This window comes from Gekko japonicus, unplaced genomic scaffold, assembly GCF_001447785.1.
Source record: "Gekko japonicus isolate JY-2015 unplaced genomic scaffold, Gekko_japonicus_V1.1 scaffold664, whole genome shotgun sequence".
In the NCBI taxonomy this organism is placed as follows: Eukaryota; Metazoa; Chordata; class Lepidosauria; order Squamata; family Gekkonidae; genus Gekko; species Gekko japonicus.
The window spans coordinates 347,050-363,964 of NW_015166441.1; the positions used below are offsets into that span (position 1 = coordinate 347,050).

Genomic DNA, 16,915 nt, shown 5'->3' on the forward strand with positions numbered 1-16,915 from the left:
TCTTGTTACTACTATTAGTATAAAGCAAAACATTCAATGAGATACAGTGATTACTTAGTTACATATGTCTAAGGGTTCCCTAGCCTGAACAGAAATCTTATTTAAGGATTAATATAAAACAAAACATTCAATGGTAGTCAATGTTACTCAGTTACATATGGCTGCGCATTCCCTAGCCCATCTTATTTATTTATTTGTTTATTTATTATAATTATGCCCTGCCCCCCCCAGCCATGGCCTGCTCAGTTACATCTTATGTTACATCTTATTCAGTTACATATAAATAAAAAAATCCTGATCAGTCTTACTTATAAAGCTTAATTTTTTCCTTCTTTTTGTAACTTCTCACCTTCAGTAAGGTCATAATTCTTTGCCTCTTCTTTTTTTTTTTTTTTTTATAAAATATTGTATCCAGTCCTCAATTTCTGGTACTTTCTCTGTTTTCCAAAATTGTGCATAAATCATTCTCGCTGTTGTGATTAAGTACCAGAATAAAGTCTTTTTAGTTGTATTGACTTCTTCCATTTTCAATCCTAAAAGCAGAATTTCCGGTGCCTTTTTAAAAGAGCATTTCAAAATTTTTTGCATTTCATTGTGGACTTTTGTCCAAAAGTCAACTGCTTTCTCACAAGTCCACCACATGTGGTAAAATGAGCCTTCATGGCTTTTACATTTCCAACACTTATTTGACATATTCTGGTTCATATTTGCAATTTTTTTCGGAGTCATGTACCACCTATACATCATTTTATAACAATTCTCTCTAACATTGGTACAAGGCGATATCTTAATAGAATTTTTCCACAAATATTCCCAGGTTTCAATAGCCACTTCCGTATTCATATTTATCGCCCATTTTATCATTTGCCCTTTTACAGTCTCATCTTCAGTATACCATTTTAGTAACACTTTATACATTTTAGAGATATTTTTTCCCCCTTCACTCTCCCAAATCATTTCAATCTCATTTTTTTCCTCTCTAAAACCATAGTTTCTTTTGTCTGATCTAAAAAGGTCAAAAATCTGCATATATTTCAGCCATTCATAATCATATTCAATTTCATTCTGCTTTTTCATTACCCATTCTGTTCCCACTTTTTTAATTAGATCTTTATATGGCAACCAATCTTTATCTCTATGTCTTGAGTAAGATGTTAACACTTCCACTGGTACAATCCACAATGGTCTTACATCACAAAAGTATTTTTTATACCTCATCCATACCACAAATAGTGCTTTTCTTACCACATGAAGCTTAAAAAAGCTATCCATTTTTGTTTTGTCATACCATAAATATGCATGCCAACCAAATCTACAATCATGGCCTTCTAACCCCAGTAACTTATCATTTTCTAATTTCACCCATTGTTCCATCCAGGTTAGACAGACCGCTTCATAATATAGTCTAAGATTTGGTAATTGTAACCCACCTCTATCTTTGGCATCACAAAGAATTTTCATCTTGATTCGCGGTTTCTTGCCTGCCCAAACAAACTTTGATAGTTCTTGTTGCCACTTAAGTAGCAAATCTGTCTTACTAAGTATTGGTATTGTTTGGAACAGGAACATCAAACGTGGTAGGACATTCATTTTTATGACTGATATTCTTCCCATCAGTGACAAATTCATTTTGTCCCATTTCTTAAAGTCTTGAGTTAACTTAGTCCATAGTTTTTCATAATTGTTCTTATATAAGTCTATATTTCTTGCAGTTAACTCAATACCAAGATATTTAGTCTTTTTTACTACTTCACATTGTACCAGGTCTTGCAGTTCCATTTGTTTTTGTTTCGTCATGTTTTTGCAAATAAGCTTCGTCTTGTTCTTATTGACATAAAATCCGGCCAATTCTCCAAAGTCCTTTATTTTTTGGAATAGTAACGGTAATTTGTCTGTCGGGTTTTGCACAATGAACATTACATCGTCAGCAAATGCTCGATATTTGTATTTAAGTCCTTTGTGTGTCAATCCCGTTATCTCTTGATCTTGCTGTATTTTTTGTAGAAGTATCTCCAACACCCAGATAAATAATAACGGTGATAGGGGACAACCCTGTCTGGTGCCTTTCTGTACCTTGAAGCTATCTGTCAGTTCTTTGTTTACATTCAGTTTAGCTCTTTGTTCAGAATAGATAGCTTCAATGCAATTTCTGAAGTGTTGTCCCACTTCTATTTTTTCCATCATTTGCAGCATAAACTTCCAGTTAAGATTGTCAAATGCCTTTTCGGCATCGATAAATAAAAAAGCTACTTCTTGTTCAGGGTGTTTCTCATAATATTCAATTGCGTCCATTACTATTCTTACATTGTCTCTGATCTGTCTCTTTGGTAAAAAACCAGCTTGGTCTTCTGAAATCACTGTTTGTAAATAGTTTTTCACCCTCTCTGCAATAATTTTTGCAAAAATCTTGTAATCATTATTCAAAAGAGAAATTGGCCTATAGTTTTTCACATTCGTTGGTTCTTGTCCTTCCTTTGGTATTAATGAAATAATTGCTTCTTTCCAAGAGTCTGGCACCTTCTTACTCTCACGTATATCGTTGGATAAAGCTTCCATGACCGGAACAATTTCTTCTTTCATTTTTTTATAAAACTTTGCGGTAAATCCGTCCGGTCCTGGCGCCTTCCCCAACTTCGCTTCTTCAATTGCCTTCCTCACTTCTTCTTTTTGAATTTGGCCATTCAGTAATTCCTGAAATTCGTTGCTTATTTTAAGTAACGGAACCTTGTCCAAATATTTTTTAATCTTCTCAAGATCTGTTCTATTTGCTTGGAATAATTTAGCATAATACTTGAAGAAACTTCTCTTTATGCCAGTAGGGTCAACGAATTCTTTTCCTTCTTCTATTATTTTGGTTATCATTCTTCTTTCTTTTCTAGCCTTAAGTTGCCACGCTAAAAATTTCCCCGGTTTATTTGCCCCTTCAAAAGATTTTTGCTGTAGCCTCTTTAAATTCCAATAGAGCTCCTGGTTTAAAGTTTCATTCAGTTGTTCTTTCAACAACTGTAATTCTCGAATAATCTTCTTTTTCCCTGGTTTCTTCTTTAATTCTTTTTCTTTTTGTGATATTTTTTCCAACACTACTGTTTGTTTTTGAAATTTTTCCTTCTTTTGCTTCGCATTTTGAGAGATGAGAATGCCTCTCATCACTGCTTTATACGCATCCCACACCACCTGAATTGGGGTCTCTTTATTCAGATTTTGTTGGAAAAATTGCTTTGTTTCTTCCTTTAACATTTCAGTTACATCTTTTTTATCCAACAAATCTTCATTAATTCTCCAAAGAAAGGATTTGTTCCTTTCTATAGAAGTCCACAAAACAGGGTTGTGGTCGGAATTACATCTTGGCAAAATTTCAATTTTATGTGTTTTCATTGACAATTCTTCTGACATCCAAATCATATCAATTCTGGAAAAAGAGCAATGTCTATTGGAATAGAAAGTAAAGTCCTTCTGCGTCGGGTTCCATTTCCTCCATACATCCTCTAGTTTTTCCTGCTTGACTATTTCAAAAAAGTTCTTTGGCAATTTTCCACTAATTTCGTTGCCTTTTTGTGATCTTCAATTCTTTGCCTCTTCTTAAAGGTAGAAAAGATTTCTTTTAAGCATCGCCAACTATAGTAAATGTTTAGTGTAGTTAAGGATTCCATAAGTTCTGTTTCATCTTCTCTCTGGGATGTTTTCCCTTTCGTAATTATTCCAGATTTTAGCAGACTTTTAGTAGATTTGCTATACTCCTTGTAGGTTAAATCAGCTTGAATGTAGTGTTGTTTTAGGTCTTGGCCAGTTTGGTATTTAAATTCCATTTCACTGTGGATTAAGTCATCCTGATAGAAGTGTTGTTCTTCCTCTTGGACTAATTTTTGCTGAGATGCCTTTATATTACTCGTAGCTTGACTTGGTATAATTTCTTTTTTATCCAATGTTGTCTTTAAAGCCTTTTGAACGCCCAGAGTGATCACCTCAACCACTAAAGCCTGGAGCTCGTCCCATGACAGCTGCAGCAAGCTGGTTTCTTTGGAACTCTGTGCAGGCAGCCACTGGCATTTTTTCCGTGTATCTTGTTTACCCATTTTAATATAATAGCAGAATCTCAGTTCAGTCTGACTACATCTAGTCTCTTCAGCGCTGGGCACAATCAGCAAGTGGTCGCTCTCAGTAAAGTAATAACAACCAAGAATCCTCTGTTCTCAACACTGTAACATGACGTCATCAAAAGTTGTCAGCTCTAAATATCTTTCTTTCTTTCTTTTTATTCTTGAAAAACACTTTGTAATCCTTCTATAGAAGGTCAAACAATTAGCTCCTCTTTACCCCCTGGAGATATTTAAATCTGCTTCCTTTCTTAAATCATCCGGACTGCTCCATTGAAGGAAAGGGGGGGGGGTTTCACCCTTCCTTTCCTTGCTCTTTTAAAATTTTAAAGGGGGTTGATCAAAAGGTTGTCGGTTTTTTCGATGTTGCTTTTAAGCGTACTTACGGTGGATATCTTCATCCGTGTTCTGGATGAGGCTCAGGGGAGGCGGGGCAAGCAGTAGCACGGTTGGGACCAGGAACTGCTCCCGGACACCACCCACTCTTCATTTGTTTTAGAGATATTTTCAGGGGATCCCGATCTCCACTGGACCTCTCAAAGTGAGATCTGGCAGAAAGAACTTGATTCAGGCCCCCCACTTACAGCACAAGTGGGTGGATGCCTTGGATCGTCCCAGAAGCAAGCAACAAAGTAGCACAGTGTTGGCAGCCATCATTGTATCAGCTGTAAGAGCCCTGTAAGAAAGAAAAAGTACTCAGCTTTGAATGCTGGCTGAGGCATAGTTTTTAACAGTGCAATGTCCCCCCCCCTTAAAAAACCCCGCCCACACAGCTAGCAAAACATGTGCTTTGCAGAACGTCTGTCTCTAATACTGTTGGACAATAACTTTTTGCTTGGTGTTCAGTATTAACAGCTTCCAAATGATCAGGATCAGTATATAGTTAGACCAACTCAGTCATCCATTTTGGTACATGGTTTTTTTGACATCTTAATATGAACTCTTGTAACTGGGCTGGAAAAGACCCATGTCTGAGATCTGAAAGCATTTCCGCTAAGTGAAGTAAGCAACACTAAGCTAGCTGACCTAAGAGTTCATCTGACTCAACATAATGAAGTTTCATATTCTTGCTTGAATAATTATTTGTTGCATGCTGTATTAGATCAACAGCTTGGAACAATCTATTTGAACATTACCAAGTCTAATTCTTATATTGTCAATAATTGCTGTGTGGTTTTTCCATCCCCAGAAAATTGAAAACCTCAAAGAAACAACCAATGTAAGTGTGTGTTTAACTACTGAAGATTTCAGTCATGTTCTGTGTTGGCTGACTTTTATTTTAATGGCAGTCCACTTTGAATGGTATGATGAAAGGGTGCTCATACAAACATCCCATCGTGGCTTGTTAGCAAATGTGGATGCCATACTTCTCCATTACACTTTCTGCATGGAGGAAGGTGGTGGTGAAGAATAGACTGGGACCATCAGTAGCACTAGGGGTCATCCTCTCATTGGTGCAGACTAAAGTATCTACATTTCTGGGGAAGGTGAGCCAAATGGCAGACTGTGAGGATATCTCTGAGAAGGTGGTTCTCTTTTGTTCATGTTGATATATAAATTAAATGAAGTTTTGTAAAGAAATTATGAGATATTGGGGAGAAGTTAGATTAGGGTGAGAAATTAGCCTGTTGTTGTGAGAATGACAACTAACATCACCCCAGATTTGTTCATATGCTACAACACTTGTCATAACTTTAATAAAATCTTGAGAAACTTTGAAGAGTTTAGGATTAGGTTCTGTGGTAGAAAGAACTAGAGATTTGAACACCTGGGGAAAAATGGAAGATCTCAAATACATATCTCCCAATTTCTTTTGCTTCCTTTGGATCTTTTCAGTGGAAAAATTGGAAAATTTGAGGGAGCATTAGGAAAAAAACTTATGGAACATTTTTTCCTTTGAATGAGTGAAATGCTTTTTATGACAAGGTTTTACTCATTCAAAGTACATAACATGAAAAGGTCTGAGGGCTTTTTCTGCTGTATAAGTGAGTAAAACCTTGTCATGAGGACTTCTTTCAGTTTTTTAATGTAAGATGGACTACAGCGTTAAACACTTCCTTAGTTCTGCAGACGTATGCAACATTTTCAACAATATGTTGCCAAAATTATTCTTATTTAGTAATGTAATGTCTTTAATTATTTATAATTGAATTAGTGGGTTTCAATGTTATAAACTTGATATTGAAATATGCTGGTAGCCCTCCATACTGTGAACACAGGAGAGTTGCTGTCTCAATAACACACTTGTTTTCTACCTTCCACTTTTATTTTTCCTGCCTCCCATGTAGCAAAAAGTTAAGATACATCTGCTAAAATAGCAAAGATGCAGTACTTTGGAACCGTTTCTAAAGTACTGTGTATACTTGTTTTACTTATAGAAAGCAAGTAATGTATACTTTTGAATTTCATAAATATGCCAAAAATACAGCTTTATTTTTCAAGTTCTAAATTATACACTTACTCTGTTAAAGCAGTAAAATAAAATTAAGTTTGGTAGGAAAGAAGTACTGCATATATTTCAGTTTTCTGCAAAATTTCCAAAATTGAAAATTCACTGTCCCATTAAAATGAATGGCAAAATACAATGATTTTTTTAAAATCTGCACTGCATAATTCACTCATCTAAACAGAGGTTTGGTTGCATGATTATAAATGAGACTACCAGGGCAGATAGGAATCTAGTGAATGTAACAGCCAATCTAAGTAACTTCTGTATTAGTCGATGTTTTATTTTTACAAACAGTGAAATGTTCATGTAGGGATAATAACATGTTTGTTTTTATCCTTCACAGAGCATGGTTGAGTCAATAAAACATTGCATCGTGTTGCTGCAGATTGCTAAAGTAAGTACTCTGAAATGAAAATCCAGTAGAATGCTTGAGCAGCATTCTATGCTACTGTAGTGTGGCTGGGTTGGAACAATCCAAACATCCAAGAATTTGAAGGGATGCATGCAGTTATATGTTACTTTCTTATTGCTTCCCCCAGATGAATGCTAATGAACAAAAGCTCATTTTGTTTTTAATTTAAAAATTCCACAATTTGAATAACTAGCTTTTCCAAGGATTTCGGAGAACTTTATAGGGGTAATTCCAGTCAGCATTTTGGCTTGTGAAAAAGGGAGCAAGAGGTCTCTTTTGACCACTGAAAGTTGTGCTAGAGATCATGGGACCTTCATGGACAAAAGCTATTTGGATGGGGCCTATAACAACAGGGAATTGGGTGAGATTATGTGAAAAAGCGGACTGGATCCAGCTCATAGTCCTTTGTTGGCATGCTCGGGCATCCTGCTGTTCTTCATATTAAAATGATGATAAATATTCTGACCCTTCAGCCATGTCGGTAGTATCAGCATGCATCCTAGGTGCTGTGACCGATGCTGTAGTATTGAACATCTTAAATTCTAATAGCAAAGTTGGCCAATTTTTGGATGTTTAAATCCAGTGACGAGCTGTGAACCATCAAGACAGATATTTCTACAACCTGAAGAGGGCCCCAAGTTGGCAGGAAAATGTGAAATCTTAAGGGAGGGGGGCTTTAAAAGCCAAAAATGATAAAAGGAACACCTAGAGCTTTAAACAGATTCATGCAGTGGCTGTTGCTAGGCAACAACTGTATTCCATGCTGGGTTTCAGAGAGTAAAAGGGAGGGCCCTTTCCAGTCCTATTCTGGCCTTTGAGGAGAACTACTTGGGGCCAGGCCTGGCTTAGGGTTGCCAGGTCCAAGTTGGGAAATTCCTGGAGCTTTTGTGGTGGAGTCTGAGGAGGGCAGGGTTTGGGAAGGGGTGAGGCCTCAGCAGGATATTATGCCATAGAGTCGACCCTCCAAAGCTGTCATTTTCTCCAGGGGGACAGATCTCTGCATCTAGAGTTCAGCTATATTTTAGGAGGTCTCCAGGTCCTACCTGGCGATTGGAAACCGTAGGCCTGGAAGCAATCTCTGGTGACTTGATACCACCTGACTTGCATGATTCAACTAGGCCTGGCTCCTTGCTAGTGGTCAGTAGCAGCCACCCTATGAAAGCCAGTGTGGTGTAGCAGTTAGAGCTTCAGAGTAGGGTTTGGGAGACCTGGGTTCATATTCCTATATTGCTTTGGAAGCTCAGTGGATAATTTTGCACCAGTCAGTCTCACTGGGTTTTTGTATGGATAAAAAAGAAGAGAGGAGAATAATGTAAGCTGCTTTGGTCCCCACTGTGGAGAAAGGTGGGAATGAAGTTAATAAATACAGCTAGAGATGGCAGATAAAAGTTAGGTTGGTGAATGGCTGAGAGGTATCTTTCAGGGAAAGGGCAGATGATATAGGAGATGCCTGCAAGAGGGAAAGAGGAAATAATTGGGGGGGGGGTTTACAGGGGAAAGTGAGGTACCACTCCACAAGTCCTTAAGGGTTCCTACTCTGCAAGTGGGCCTGACCCAGTGGCTGGCACCACACAACTGGGCCACAATTTTCCCAGGTAGAGGCTGTCAGTGGGGGGAGCTTCAGACAGAAGGGTAGAGGAAGGAAATAGGTTGCCAGCTCCAGGTTAGGAAATTCCTAGAGATTGGGGGGGGGGTAGAACCTGGGGGGGGTTGAGGAGGGACGGGACCTTAGGGTGATATGCCATAGACTCCACCCTCCATTTCCTCTCTGGGGACTAGGGTTGCCAACTTCCAGGTGGGGGCTGGAGATCACCTAGAATTACAACTGTTCTCCAGATAATGGAGATCAGTTCCCCTGGAGAAAATGGCTGCTTTGGAGTGTGGACTCTCTGGCATTATACCCTACTAAGATCTCTTCCCTCCCTAAACCTCACTGTCCCAAGATTCCACTCCCAAATCTCCAGGAATTTCCCAATTTGCAGCTGGCAACCCTAATTGGGAACTGATCTCTGTAGTTGGGAGATCAGTTGTGATTCCAGGACATCTCCAGGCCCTACCTTGGAGGTTGACAACCTTAGAAGGCGATAAGGAAGCACAAAAAGGGGAGAGGCTATGGGGCTTTCAGGAGAGGGAAACAGGAAGTGGAAGAAGGGGAAGTGAGATGCCTCCTGGAAGTCCTTGCAGATTCCCACTTGAGCTACTATTTCTCCATGCTTGTTTTGAGAATGCAAGTGAATAGAATTTTGTCTGCAGTACCTGTTCAGGTTCCAGTTGTCTTCAATATGTATACAAGTTTCCAAGGAACTACTTTTGATTCCTTAACCATTCACATGAGCGTCCTCTTGTCAGTCTTGTGGGGTCTAAGTGACAGTAGAAAGAACCAAATGTTAATGTTTGTCTTTTTCATGAATCATTTATGGAAAACAGCTAAATTAGGTAGTAATGAAGAGGGATCTTGAAACTTGGCAGTGCTTGCGCCATTAAGGGACTACCTTGTAAGCTGGAGTTCCAATAAATAGATGATTGCATCAAAGAGGTTTTTCTTTCAGTAGAGCTCCTCCAGGCAAAGAGAATTGATACAATGGAGCACTCAGTGTCATGAGAAAATTTTATAAATGTTTGAAGCACTTGGTCACTAATGTGGGTTTGTTTGTAACAGACCACTCTAAAACTTTGCATATATTATCTAACTTAAGAATGCCTAGTAATTAATAGCATATAGCACTGAAGTTTCTGCCTTGTACATTTTTTTAAAAATACATTTTGTTAGGGAATATCATATTGATTATCAATATCATATCATTATCAATCTGGCTCCATCTGTGGTTACTTAAATACAGAGCTATGGACAGACAAGACAAGACTTTCTACAAACCTGCAGAAAGTCCCAAGAGTACAGAAAAATCTGAAATCTAAAAAATACTTTGGGAGGGGTTAATCCCCTCAGGTGATAGGAGCAGCTTGGTTTCTGTCAGAGGAGGGGCAAGAACCTTTCCAGGACTGTTTTAACTTCATTGGGGCCAGGCCCAGCAGCAACCACAGGCCCAGTGGCTCACCCAGGCCCAGTGACTTGCTGCCACTTTATGAAAGCCAGTGTGGTATAGTGGTTAGAGTTTGAGACTAGGATCTGGGAGACCCAGGTTAGAATCCACTCTGCCATGGAAGCTCACTTGGCGAACCTAGACATGTCACACACTCTCAGCCTAACTTACCTCACAGAATTGTTGTGAGAATAAAATAAGGTGAGGAGAGTGATGTAAGCTTTGACTCTTCCGTAGCTTGCTTCATTTCCAGCTTTTGCACCTTTTTCTTAACTCTTTTAGTAGTGACGTTCATTTCCTTCACCTTCTCTCCCATTTGCTCTGTTGCTTTTAAGGATTGAGTCAGTTGCATCTGCTGCACTGCCACACTCTGACCAATTATTGACAGTTGTTGTTTAATGCCAGTGATCTCGTCCAGCAGGGGGTGCAGGGAGTCAGCCAAGAGCTTTGAGAGCTCAGTGACCTCATCCATTCGAGGACTGCCCCCTAGTTTCGGTTTCAACAGCTTCTCTTTCTCCGGTTTCTTCCCCACCATCTTTTTGGATTTGTTTACTTTTCAGAAAAGTTGCTAAAGTCTCTGATATTCGCCCAAACACTTTTCTGCACTCTGGTAAGTCTCTTAAAACAGTTTTAGTTGCTTATTTTCCCGCTCCCCCCTCTTTCCGTCCGTGTTTATGCATTTGGGAGGGGCCCCTCCCCCGCTTGCTTTCCCATCGCTCTTTGGGGGGGGGGCAGCTTCTTTTTATATCTTAATGATCGCTTTAACCCGACTCACAGTTTGTTTTTGGCCATTCAGCCTCGCTCGTCATAATTTATTTCGCCCGCCCAATCTCCAATGCTTGTCCCGATCAGCAGCACTCGTACCATGCGGTCACTCAGCGGCAGGACCTTCAGGGCAGAGGGGCGCCTCAATTCTCCGGCATTCGGCCATCGAAGAAGTCGCCCCTCAAAAGCCCCCTGGCTGGGAGCCTTTTACCAAGGCTCTTGGGGGGGGGGTTGCGGCCCGTTGGACCCCCTCCCACACGCTGGTGTGCAGTTTACATCCCTGGGACGTCTGGGAGATGTGTCTGCCTGCATGTCGCCATAAACCGGAAGCTGAGATAGCTCTGTTGATATCTACTCCAGGTGATTTGTTTCTCCCACTTGCTCTCAATGTAGCCCTCACTTCACTTTCTAAAACTGCAGGTTCTTCTTCAAAAGATTCTTCTTGGAATGAATCTGCCATCCTTTTGTCACTTTTGTATAGTTCTTCAGTGTATTGTCCCCATCTTTTTTTATTTTGTCTTGTTCAGTTAATATATTTCCGTGTTGATCTTTCAGCAGGCCTAACTGTGCTTTAAATTTCCCTTTCTTTTCTTGGATCTTATGGAAAAGATCTCTTGTTCTTCCTTTTTTTGTTGTTCTCTTCTATTTCTTTACACTGGTTATTATAATAGTTGTCTTTGTCTCTACATGTGAGTCACTGGAATGCTGCATTTAGGTTTTTTATTCTGTTTTTGTCACCTTTTACTTTTGTTTCTCAGCTATCTTTAGCAATTCTAAGAGTTTCATCAGTCATCCATCAAGGCTTTTCTTTTCTTTTGGCTACAGTAATAGTCTTTGTGCATTCTTCCTTGAATACTATCTCTGGCTTCAACCTATAGTTCTTCTGAATCACATTCACCTGAACTTACTAATGCAAATCCATTCTTTACACAATCTTTAAACTCTTCGGGAATGTTGCTTAGATTGTATTTTGGCCTTATGACTGTTTTGGTGTTTTTCTTCAGCTTTCTTCTAATTCTTGATATTAACAATTCATTATCTAATCGACCCCTGGTCTTGTTTTAGCAGAGATAGTATAACTTCTTCATCTTCTGCTTCCAATTATGTAATCTATTTGATTTCTGTATTGGCCATCTGGTGATGTCCATGTATACAATTGTCTGTTTGGTTGCCTGAAACGTGTTTGCAATGAATCAATTGTTGTCCACAAAGTTCTATGAGTCACTCTCCTGCTTCATTTTGTGCTTCTATCCCAAGTCTTCCAACAACATTTCATTCTGTTTTGTTTCCAACCTTTGCATTCCAGTCACCTATTACCAGCATATCTTTTTTAGATATGTGATCAATTTCTTCCTGGACACTTGTATAAAAGCTTCCAGTTTTTTCCTCATCAGCACCTGCAGTTGGGGCATAAACTTGAATAATGTTTATATTAAGCTTTCCATGAAGTCTGATATTATTTGGTCAGACTTTGCATTATAGTCCCTGATTGCCTGTGTTACATCTTACCTCACTATGAGAGCAGCTCTGTTCCTTCTCTGTCATTCTCTTGAGTAAAACACTTTGCAATCCTGGGAATGACTGAACTAAAGTGGACTGAATTAGGGACATTTTCAGTCAGAAAAGTACAATGTTTAATTGTTCCATTTCTCATTTTATTATTTCAAGCTTACCCTGATACGTACTTCTCACGTTCCATGTTCCTATTATGTGTGTCAAACAGCTTTGGACTTTCCTTTTGCGCATCCATTCATGTCAACAACTGAACATCTTTTTGTCTTAGTCCAGTTGCATCATTAAAAATAGTGCTAGTCATAGTTGTCCTCAGCTTTTCCCCAGTATCTTACTGAGTGCAATCCGACCTGGAGGTTCTATCTTCCAGCCCTATATCTATTTTCATTTTGAATTGTCTTATCCAAAGGTTTTCAAGGTAAGTTTTCAGAAGTGGTTTATCATTGCCACCTTCTGTGCAGTACTAACTAGGGTTAGCTGTAGCATCACCGCCACTGTCTATGAAAGATCCTCCAGTGTCACTTTCCACTACTGCTGCTGCCCAGTAGCCACCCTTCAAGGATTCCTCCACCCTCATCACCACTGGAACTCTGTTTTCTTCTGCTGATGTAGCTGTTGATCTCCAAAGGGGGTGGATGCATCTTAGTCTGATGTCTCAGCTGTGACCATTCCACCTCGAATCTCAGCTTCACTAACACATACAAACCCCCTCACGACAGTAAGGTGTGCATCCAAGAGAGGGCATCCTGGTTTACCTAGTCCTTAAAAAAACTACAAAGAAGAGTCAAAGTAACAGAAGGAAATGGCAAAAGGAATGGAGGAAGGGATGGAAACTGGTTTGTCAATAGTGTAAGAAAAGTCACCCAGTGATCTCTGATTAACACTCCTGGTCCTCTTCCCTTAGAGGAATAGACTTTTGAGTCCTGTAATATGAGACTGTGCCCAGCAGCACAGCATCCAGTGGATTGCAATAAATGCTTTGTTGGCGCCAAAGCAAATGTTTATACCTTGCCACATTATTATCATGTAGTGAGGACCAAATGGTGGGATATAGGAGTGCTCTGTGACAAGTTGCATCTTATGAGGTTGATGTTGCCTTTATCTTTTTCTAGCTTTATCTTTTTCTAGCTTAAACTGACATTACATTTTAGATGTGATGACATATGAAGCACTAAACTAAACTAAACTAAAGATTTAGTTGATGTTAGACAGGAGGAGCTTTGGTTGAACTAAGATGATTCTTCAGAATTCCAGGCCTGCATTGTTTTGTATCGGTCTTCTCAAACCCTTTAGGTGGAATGAAACATTCCAAAATTAAGGCACGATTGGTATATAGCTGTTTACAGCAATGGTTTTCTTGCTTGTAGGAAATTTTGAATGTTGTCTTAACCAGAATGAGGATCTGAGCATCAGTAGAGACATGAATTATATAAAAGGAATTTAAAAAATCCAACTAGTTATTTGTTGTAACCACCTCAGAGACTTGAAGGCAGTATCCCTTCCATGGCAATTCAGTCAATGCTTGGCTATTTGCTCCTCACAAAAAAGCATCTTCTGGTAAGAAACTATGTAAACTTCTGGTAAGAAACTATGTTTTGCTGCTCATAGTAGGGTCTCCTAAGAGTCCCCTCACTGTTGAGAATACCATCTGTTATAGCCCAGGCCTCTTCTGTTGCTACCTTGCTGAAACCAAGCTGTGGCCTAGTCTGCTGGACATGATACTTGCCTATTCTCTGTGGAGGGGAAAGCCCATGACACCTCTTGGTATCTTATTCGCAAAGAATTTACCCCAATAGTATACAGTGAAAGACTGTCACATCTCAAAGGCACTTTATGGGACAGTGCTTTGAAAGGAGCTGAACCAACTCCAGTGTGAGCTGGAGGTAAGTGTTCTGACAGAGCCTTTGTGTCTCACTGGTGCTGCTGGCTCCAGCATTCTCAGCTTTGGTTTCAGTCCCCATGCTTGCCTCCTCCTTTGGTTCCAGGGACACACATCTCCCCTTGCAGCCAATTAGAACCACCCTCAAAGAAGGCCAATACTAAAACTAAGCATGAAGATCCGCAAAAGGAGGCTGGAGAGCAAGATGGCGACGAGAGCAGTACCTGGGTTAGAGGCTCCGTTTAAGAGCTCTTTTCTGCTGATTCTTTGCTAACAGTCAATACTGGGGCAGCTAGCTTTACTACATCGTAATGCTAGAGTGCAATACCGGGGCACGTAAGCTGTTTGTGCGGTTTTGCAGAGGCCCCCCATCAAGTAGTCCACTGGCATCTTGGGGCGGCCTGATTTTCGACAGCTGGTTGGCCGACGCCCCGAGTTTGCCTGGTGCCGGAGCGGGCTGGGTGAGCAGCGGCTGGGAACACTTGCCGACTCCGCTGTTGCGACGCGGCTGCCATCTTGGGACCACTCGCGGCACTGAGTGCTGCTGGCCGAGATGGTCAAAACGGACATGCCTTAGTCCCGCATTCTACTCCCTGCTGGTCCTGGTCACCGCCGATTGCGTCCCACTTTCTGTTGCTCCTGGCTACTGCTGGTGCGAGTGTGACAAGGTTGTGGGCGTTTCTTGACTTGCGCCCCCCCCCCCCCCCCCCCCCCCCGTGCTGCAGCTGCCGGCGTGGGACTGCTTGTGACGGCGGCCGTTGCTGGTCACGCTTCACTTTCGCTTTGGTGGGCTGTCTTCTACTGCCTTTGGTTGCCATCTCCCGGGGTCTGCTGTCGGCTGTGGGCGGTTCCGCTGGCATAGCTATGTGTAGCGACGAAGGGGCAGGGGCGGCGCGCTGACTGGGGGAGTTGGAGGAGCCCACATCCCTTTGGGATCAGCACTTCTATTTCCAACTCAGCTGAAGTGCATGGGCGGCTGCCTTTAGGATACTAGCAGCGGATGATGGGCGCTTGGAGTGCAGGGAGACTCCAAGGATTGCGCTACAGCTAAATACTTGGACTGGAGGAGACTGCAAATAGCGATAAGATGATTACAGTAACATCACCCCACCAAGAGGGCTGCTGGTTAACCAGTTATTGACTGCCAATTAAAATTAATGCGGACTTTTAGACTGAGCCAAAGATTAGATAAGTGGGTTGTATAGAATTGATGTTTAGAATCTTGTAATGAATTGATCTCTGAAATTGATTTTTATTTTTTGGATTTCATTTTATTTTAATTGAAGTGATTAATAGGAATTATTTGATTAATTTGAGCACTTGATTGATTATCCTAAATTGTGGGGGCCAATTTGGACAGTATAATTAATTCTATGCAGTTTGAACTATTATTATGAGGCTATCCCATTAATGTGTAACTAGCCATTTGACAAGTTAGGGATCAGGAACTGATTATTTTTCTTGTATTATCACTGGCCTTTATTTAATTTAGAACTGGCCAGTGGAATTAGATATTATTCCAAATGGTTAGCGGGATTAATGTGTGATGGCCATCTGACAAATTGGGGGATCAGGAACTGATGTATGTGTATATTACTGTTGGCTTTTGCATAATTGGTCATTAGGATCACCAGTAGGATAGGTAAATTGGGTTCTTAGCATAAGGAGTGACAGTTGCGCTTAGCGCTTACACCGGAGGATCAGCCCATTAGCTAGCCCGCCGGCAGTCTGAGGCGAGTGCGAAGACTGGCTGGTGCAGCAATGCCTGGGGAACAGAGTCCGGTGCTCCTGGGGTGGGGAAAGTATAGCGGTGGGTCCAGGTGGAGAGTTAAGGGAAGGATGCTGAGAAATGAAGCGACTTGGCGCCCTTCCAGCCTGCAGCCCATCCCAAAGGTTGTCAGCAGTGGGGCCAGGATTGATAACCTCCCTCCGACATTGGTGTTGTGCAATGCCAGGTCCATCAATAACAAGACCACAATCCTTCGGGACTGCGTCCTAGAACAAAAGGCAGACCTGGCATGCGTGACCGAGACCTGGGTGCGGGATGGGGAGACTGTAGCTCTCTCCCACCTTGCCCCGCCTGGGTTCTCGGTCCTACACCAATCATGGACTAGGGGGTGGGGGGGAGTGGCTATTTTCATTCGGGAGGCTTACTCTTTCAGGGCGCTCCTGCCATTGGAGATCACAGGCATTGAGTGTGTAGGCCTGGAGTTGAGGCCGAGGAGAGTTTGGCAATCTGGCAACGGACCTAGTATTGTCCATGGCGGCACTAGGACTCTCCCAATTCGTATTGACCCCCACTCACCAGGCCGGGCACATGCTCAATTTGATCTCTGTGGCTGGAGTAACAGTGGACTGGATTACTGCATTAGCAGTACCATGGTCGGACCACTTTGCCCTGAAGGCCCATTTGAATGTTCCACCCCGACCCTGTTTTGGTGGTGAGCGGAGTTTAGCTCGCCCGTGGAGCCAAATGGACCCAGAGCGACTTCAGATGGCTATGTGGGATCCGAGGCCCCCTGGTAGCTCGTCGGATGAACTTGTGGAGGACTGGCATAGCTGGCTCTCTGAGGGGTGGGACTCAAGGAAGCGATGGTCCACCCGCTCTTGAAAAAACCATCACTGGATCCGGCTGAATTGGCCAACTATCAGCCCTATTTGGGCAAATTAATTGAGAGGGCGGTGGCATCACAGCTACAGGGCTTCCTGGATGACGCTTCCACCTTGGATTCCTGCCAGTCTGGCTTTTGCCCGGGTCATGGG

At 41.5% G+C, this 16,915-nt stretch overlaps 1 protein-coding gene across 3 annotated transcripts in view; it reads left to right on the plus strand.

Moving 5' to 3' along the window:
* OSBPL9 (oxysterol binding protein like 9) overlaps window positions 1-16,915 on the plus strand; it is a 128,816-nt gene that overhangs the window by 72,989 nt on the left and 38,912 nt on the right. For all 3 annotated transcript variants that reach the window (XM_015411975.1, XM_015411976.1, XM_015411977.1), the window contains 2 exons: window positions 5,284-5,313; window positions 6,887-6,937. In XM_015411975.1, coding sequence (XP_015267461.1) covers window positions 5,284-5,313; window positions 6,887-6,937 — 81 coding nt within the window. The remainder of the gene's footprint in view (window positions 1-5,283; window positions 5,314-6,886; window positions 6,938-16,915) is intronic.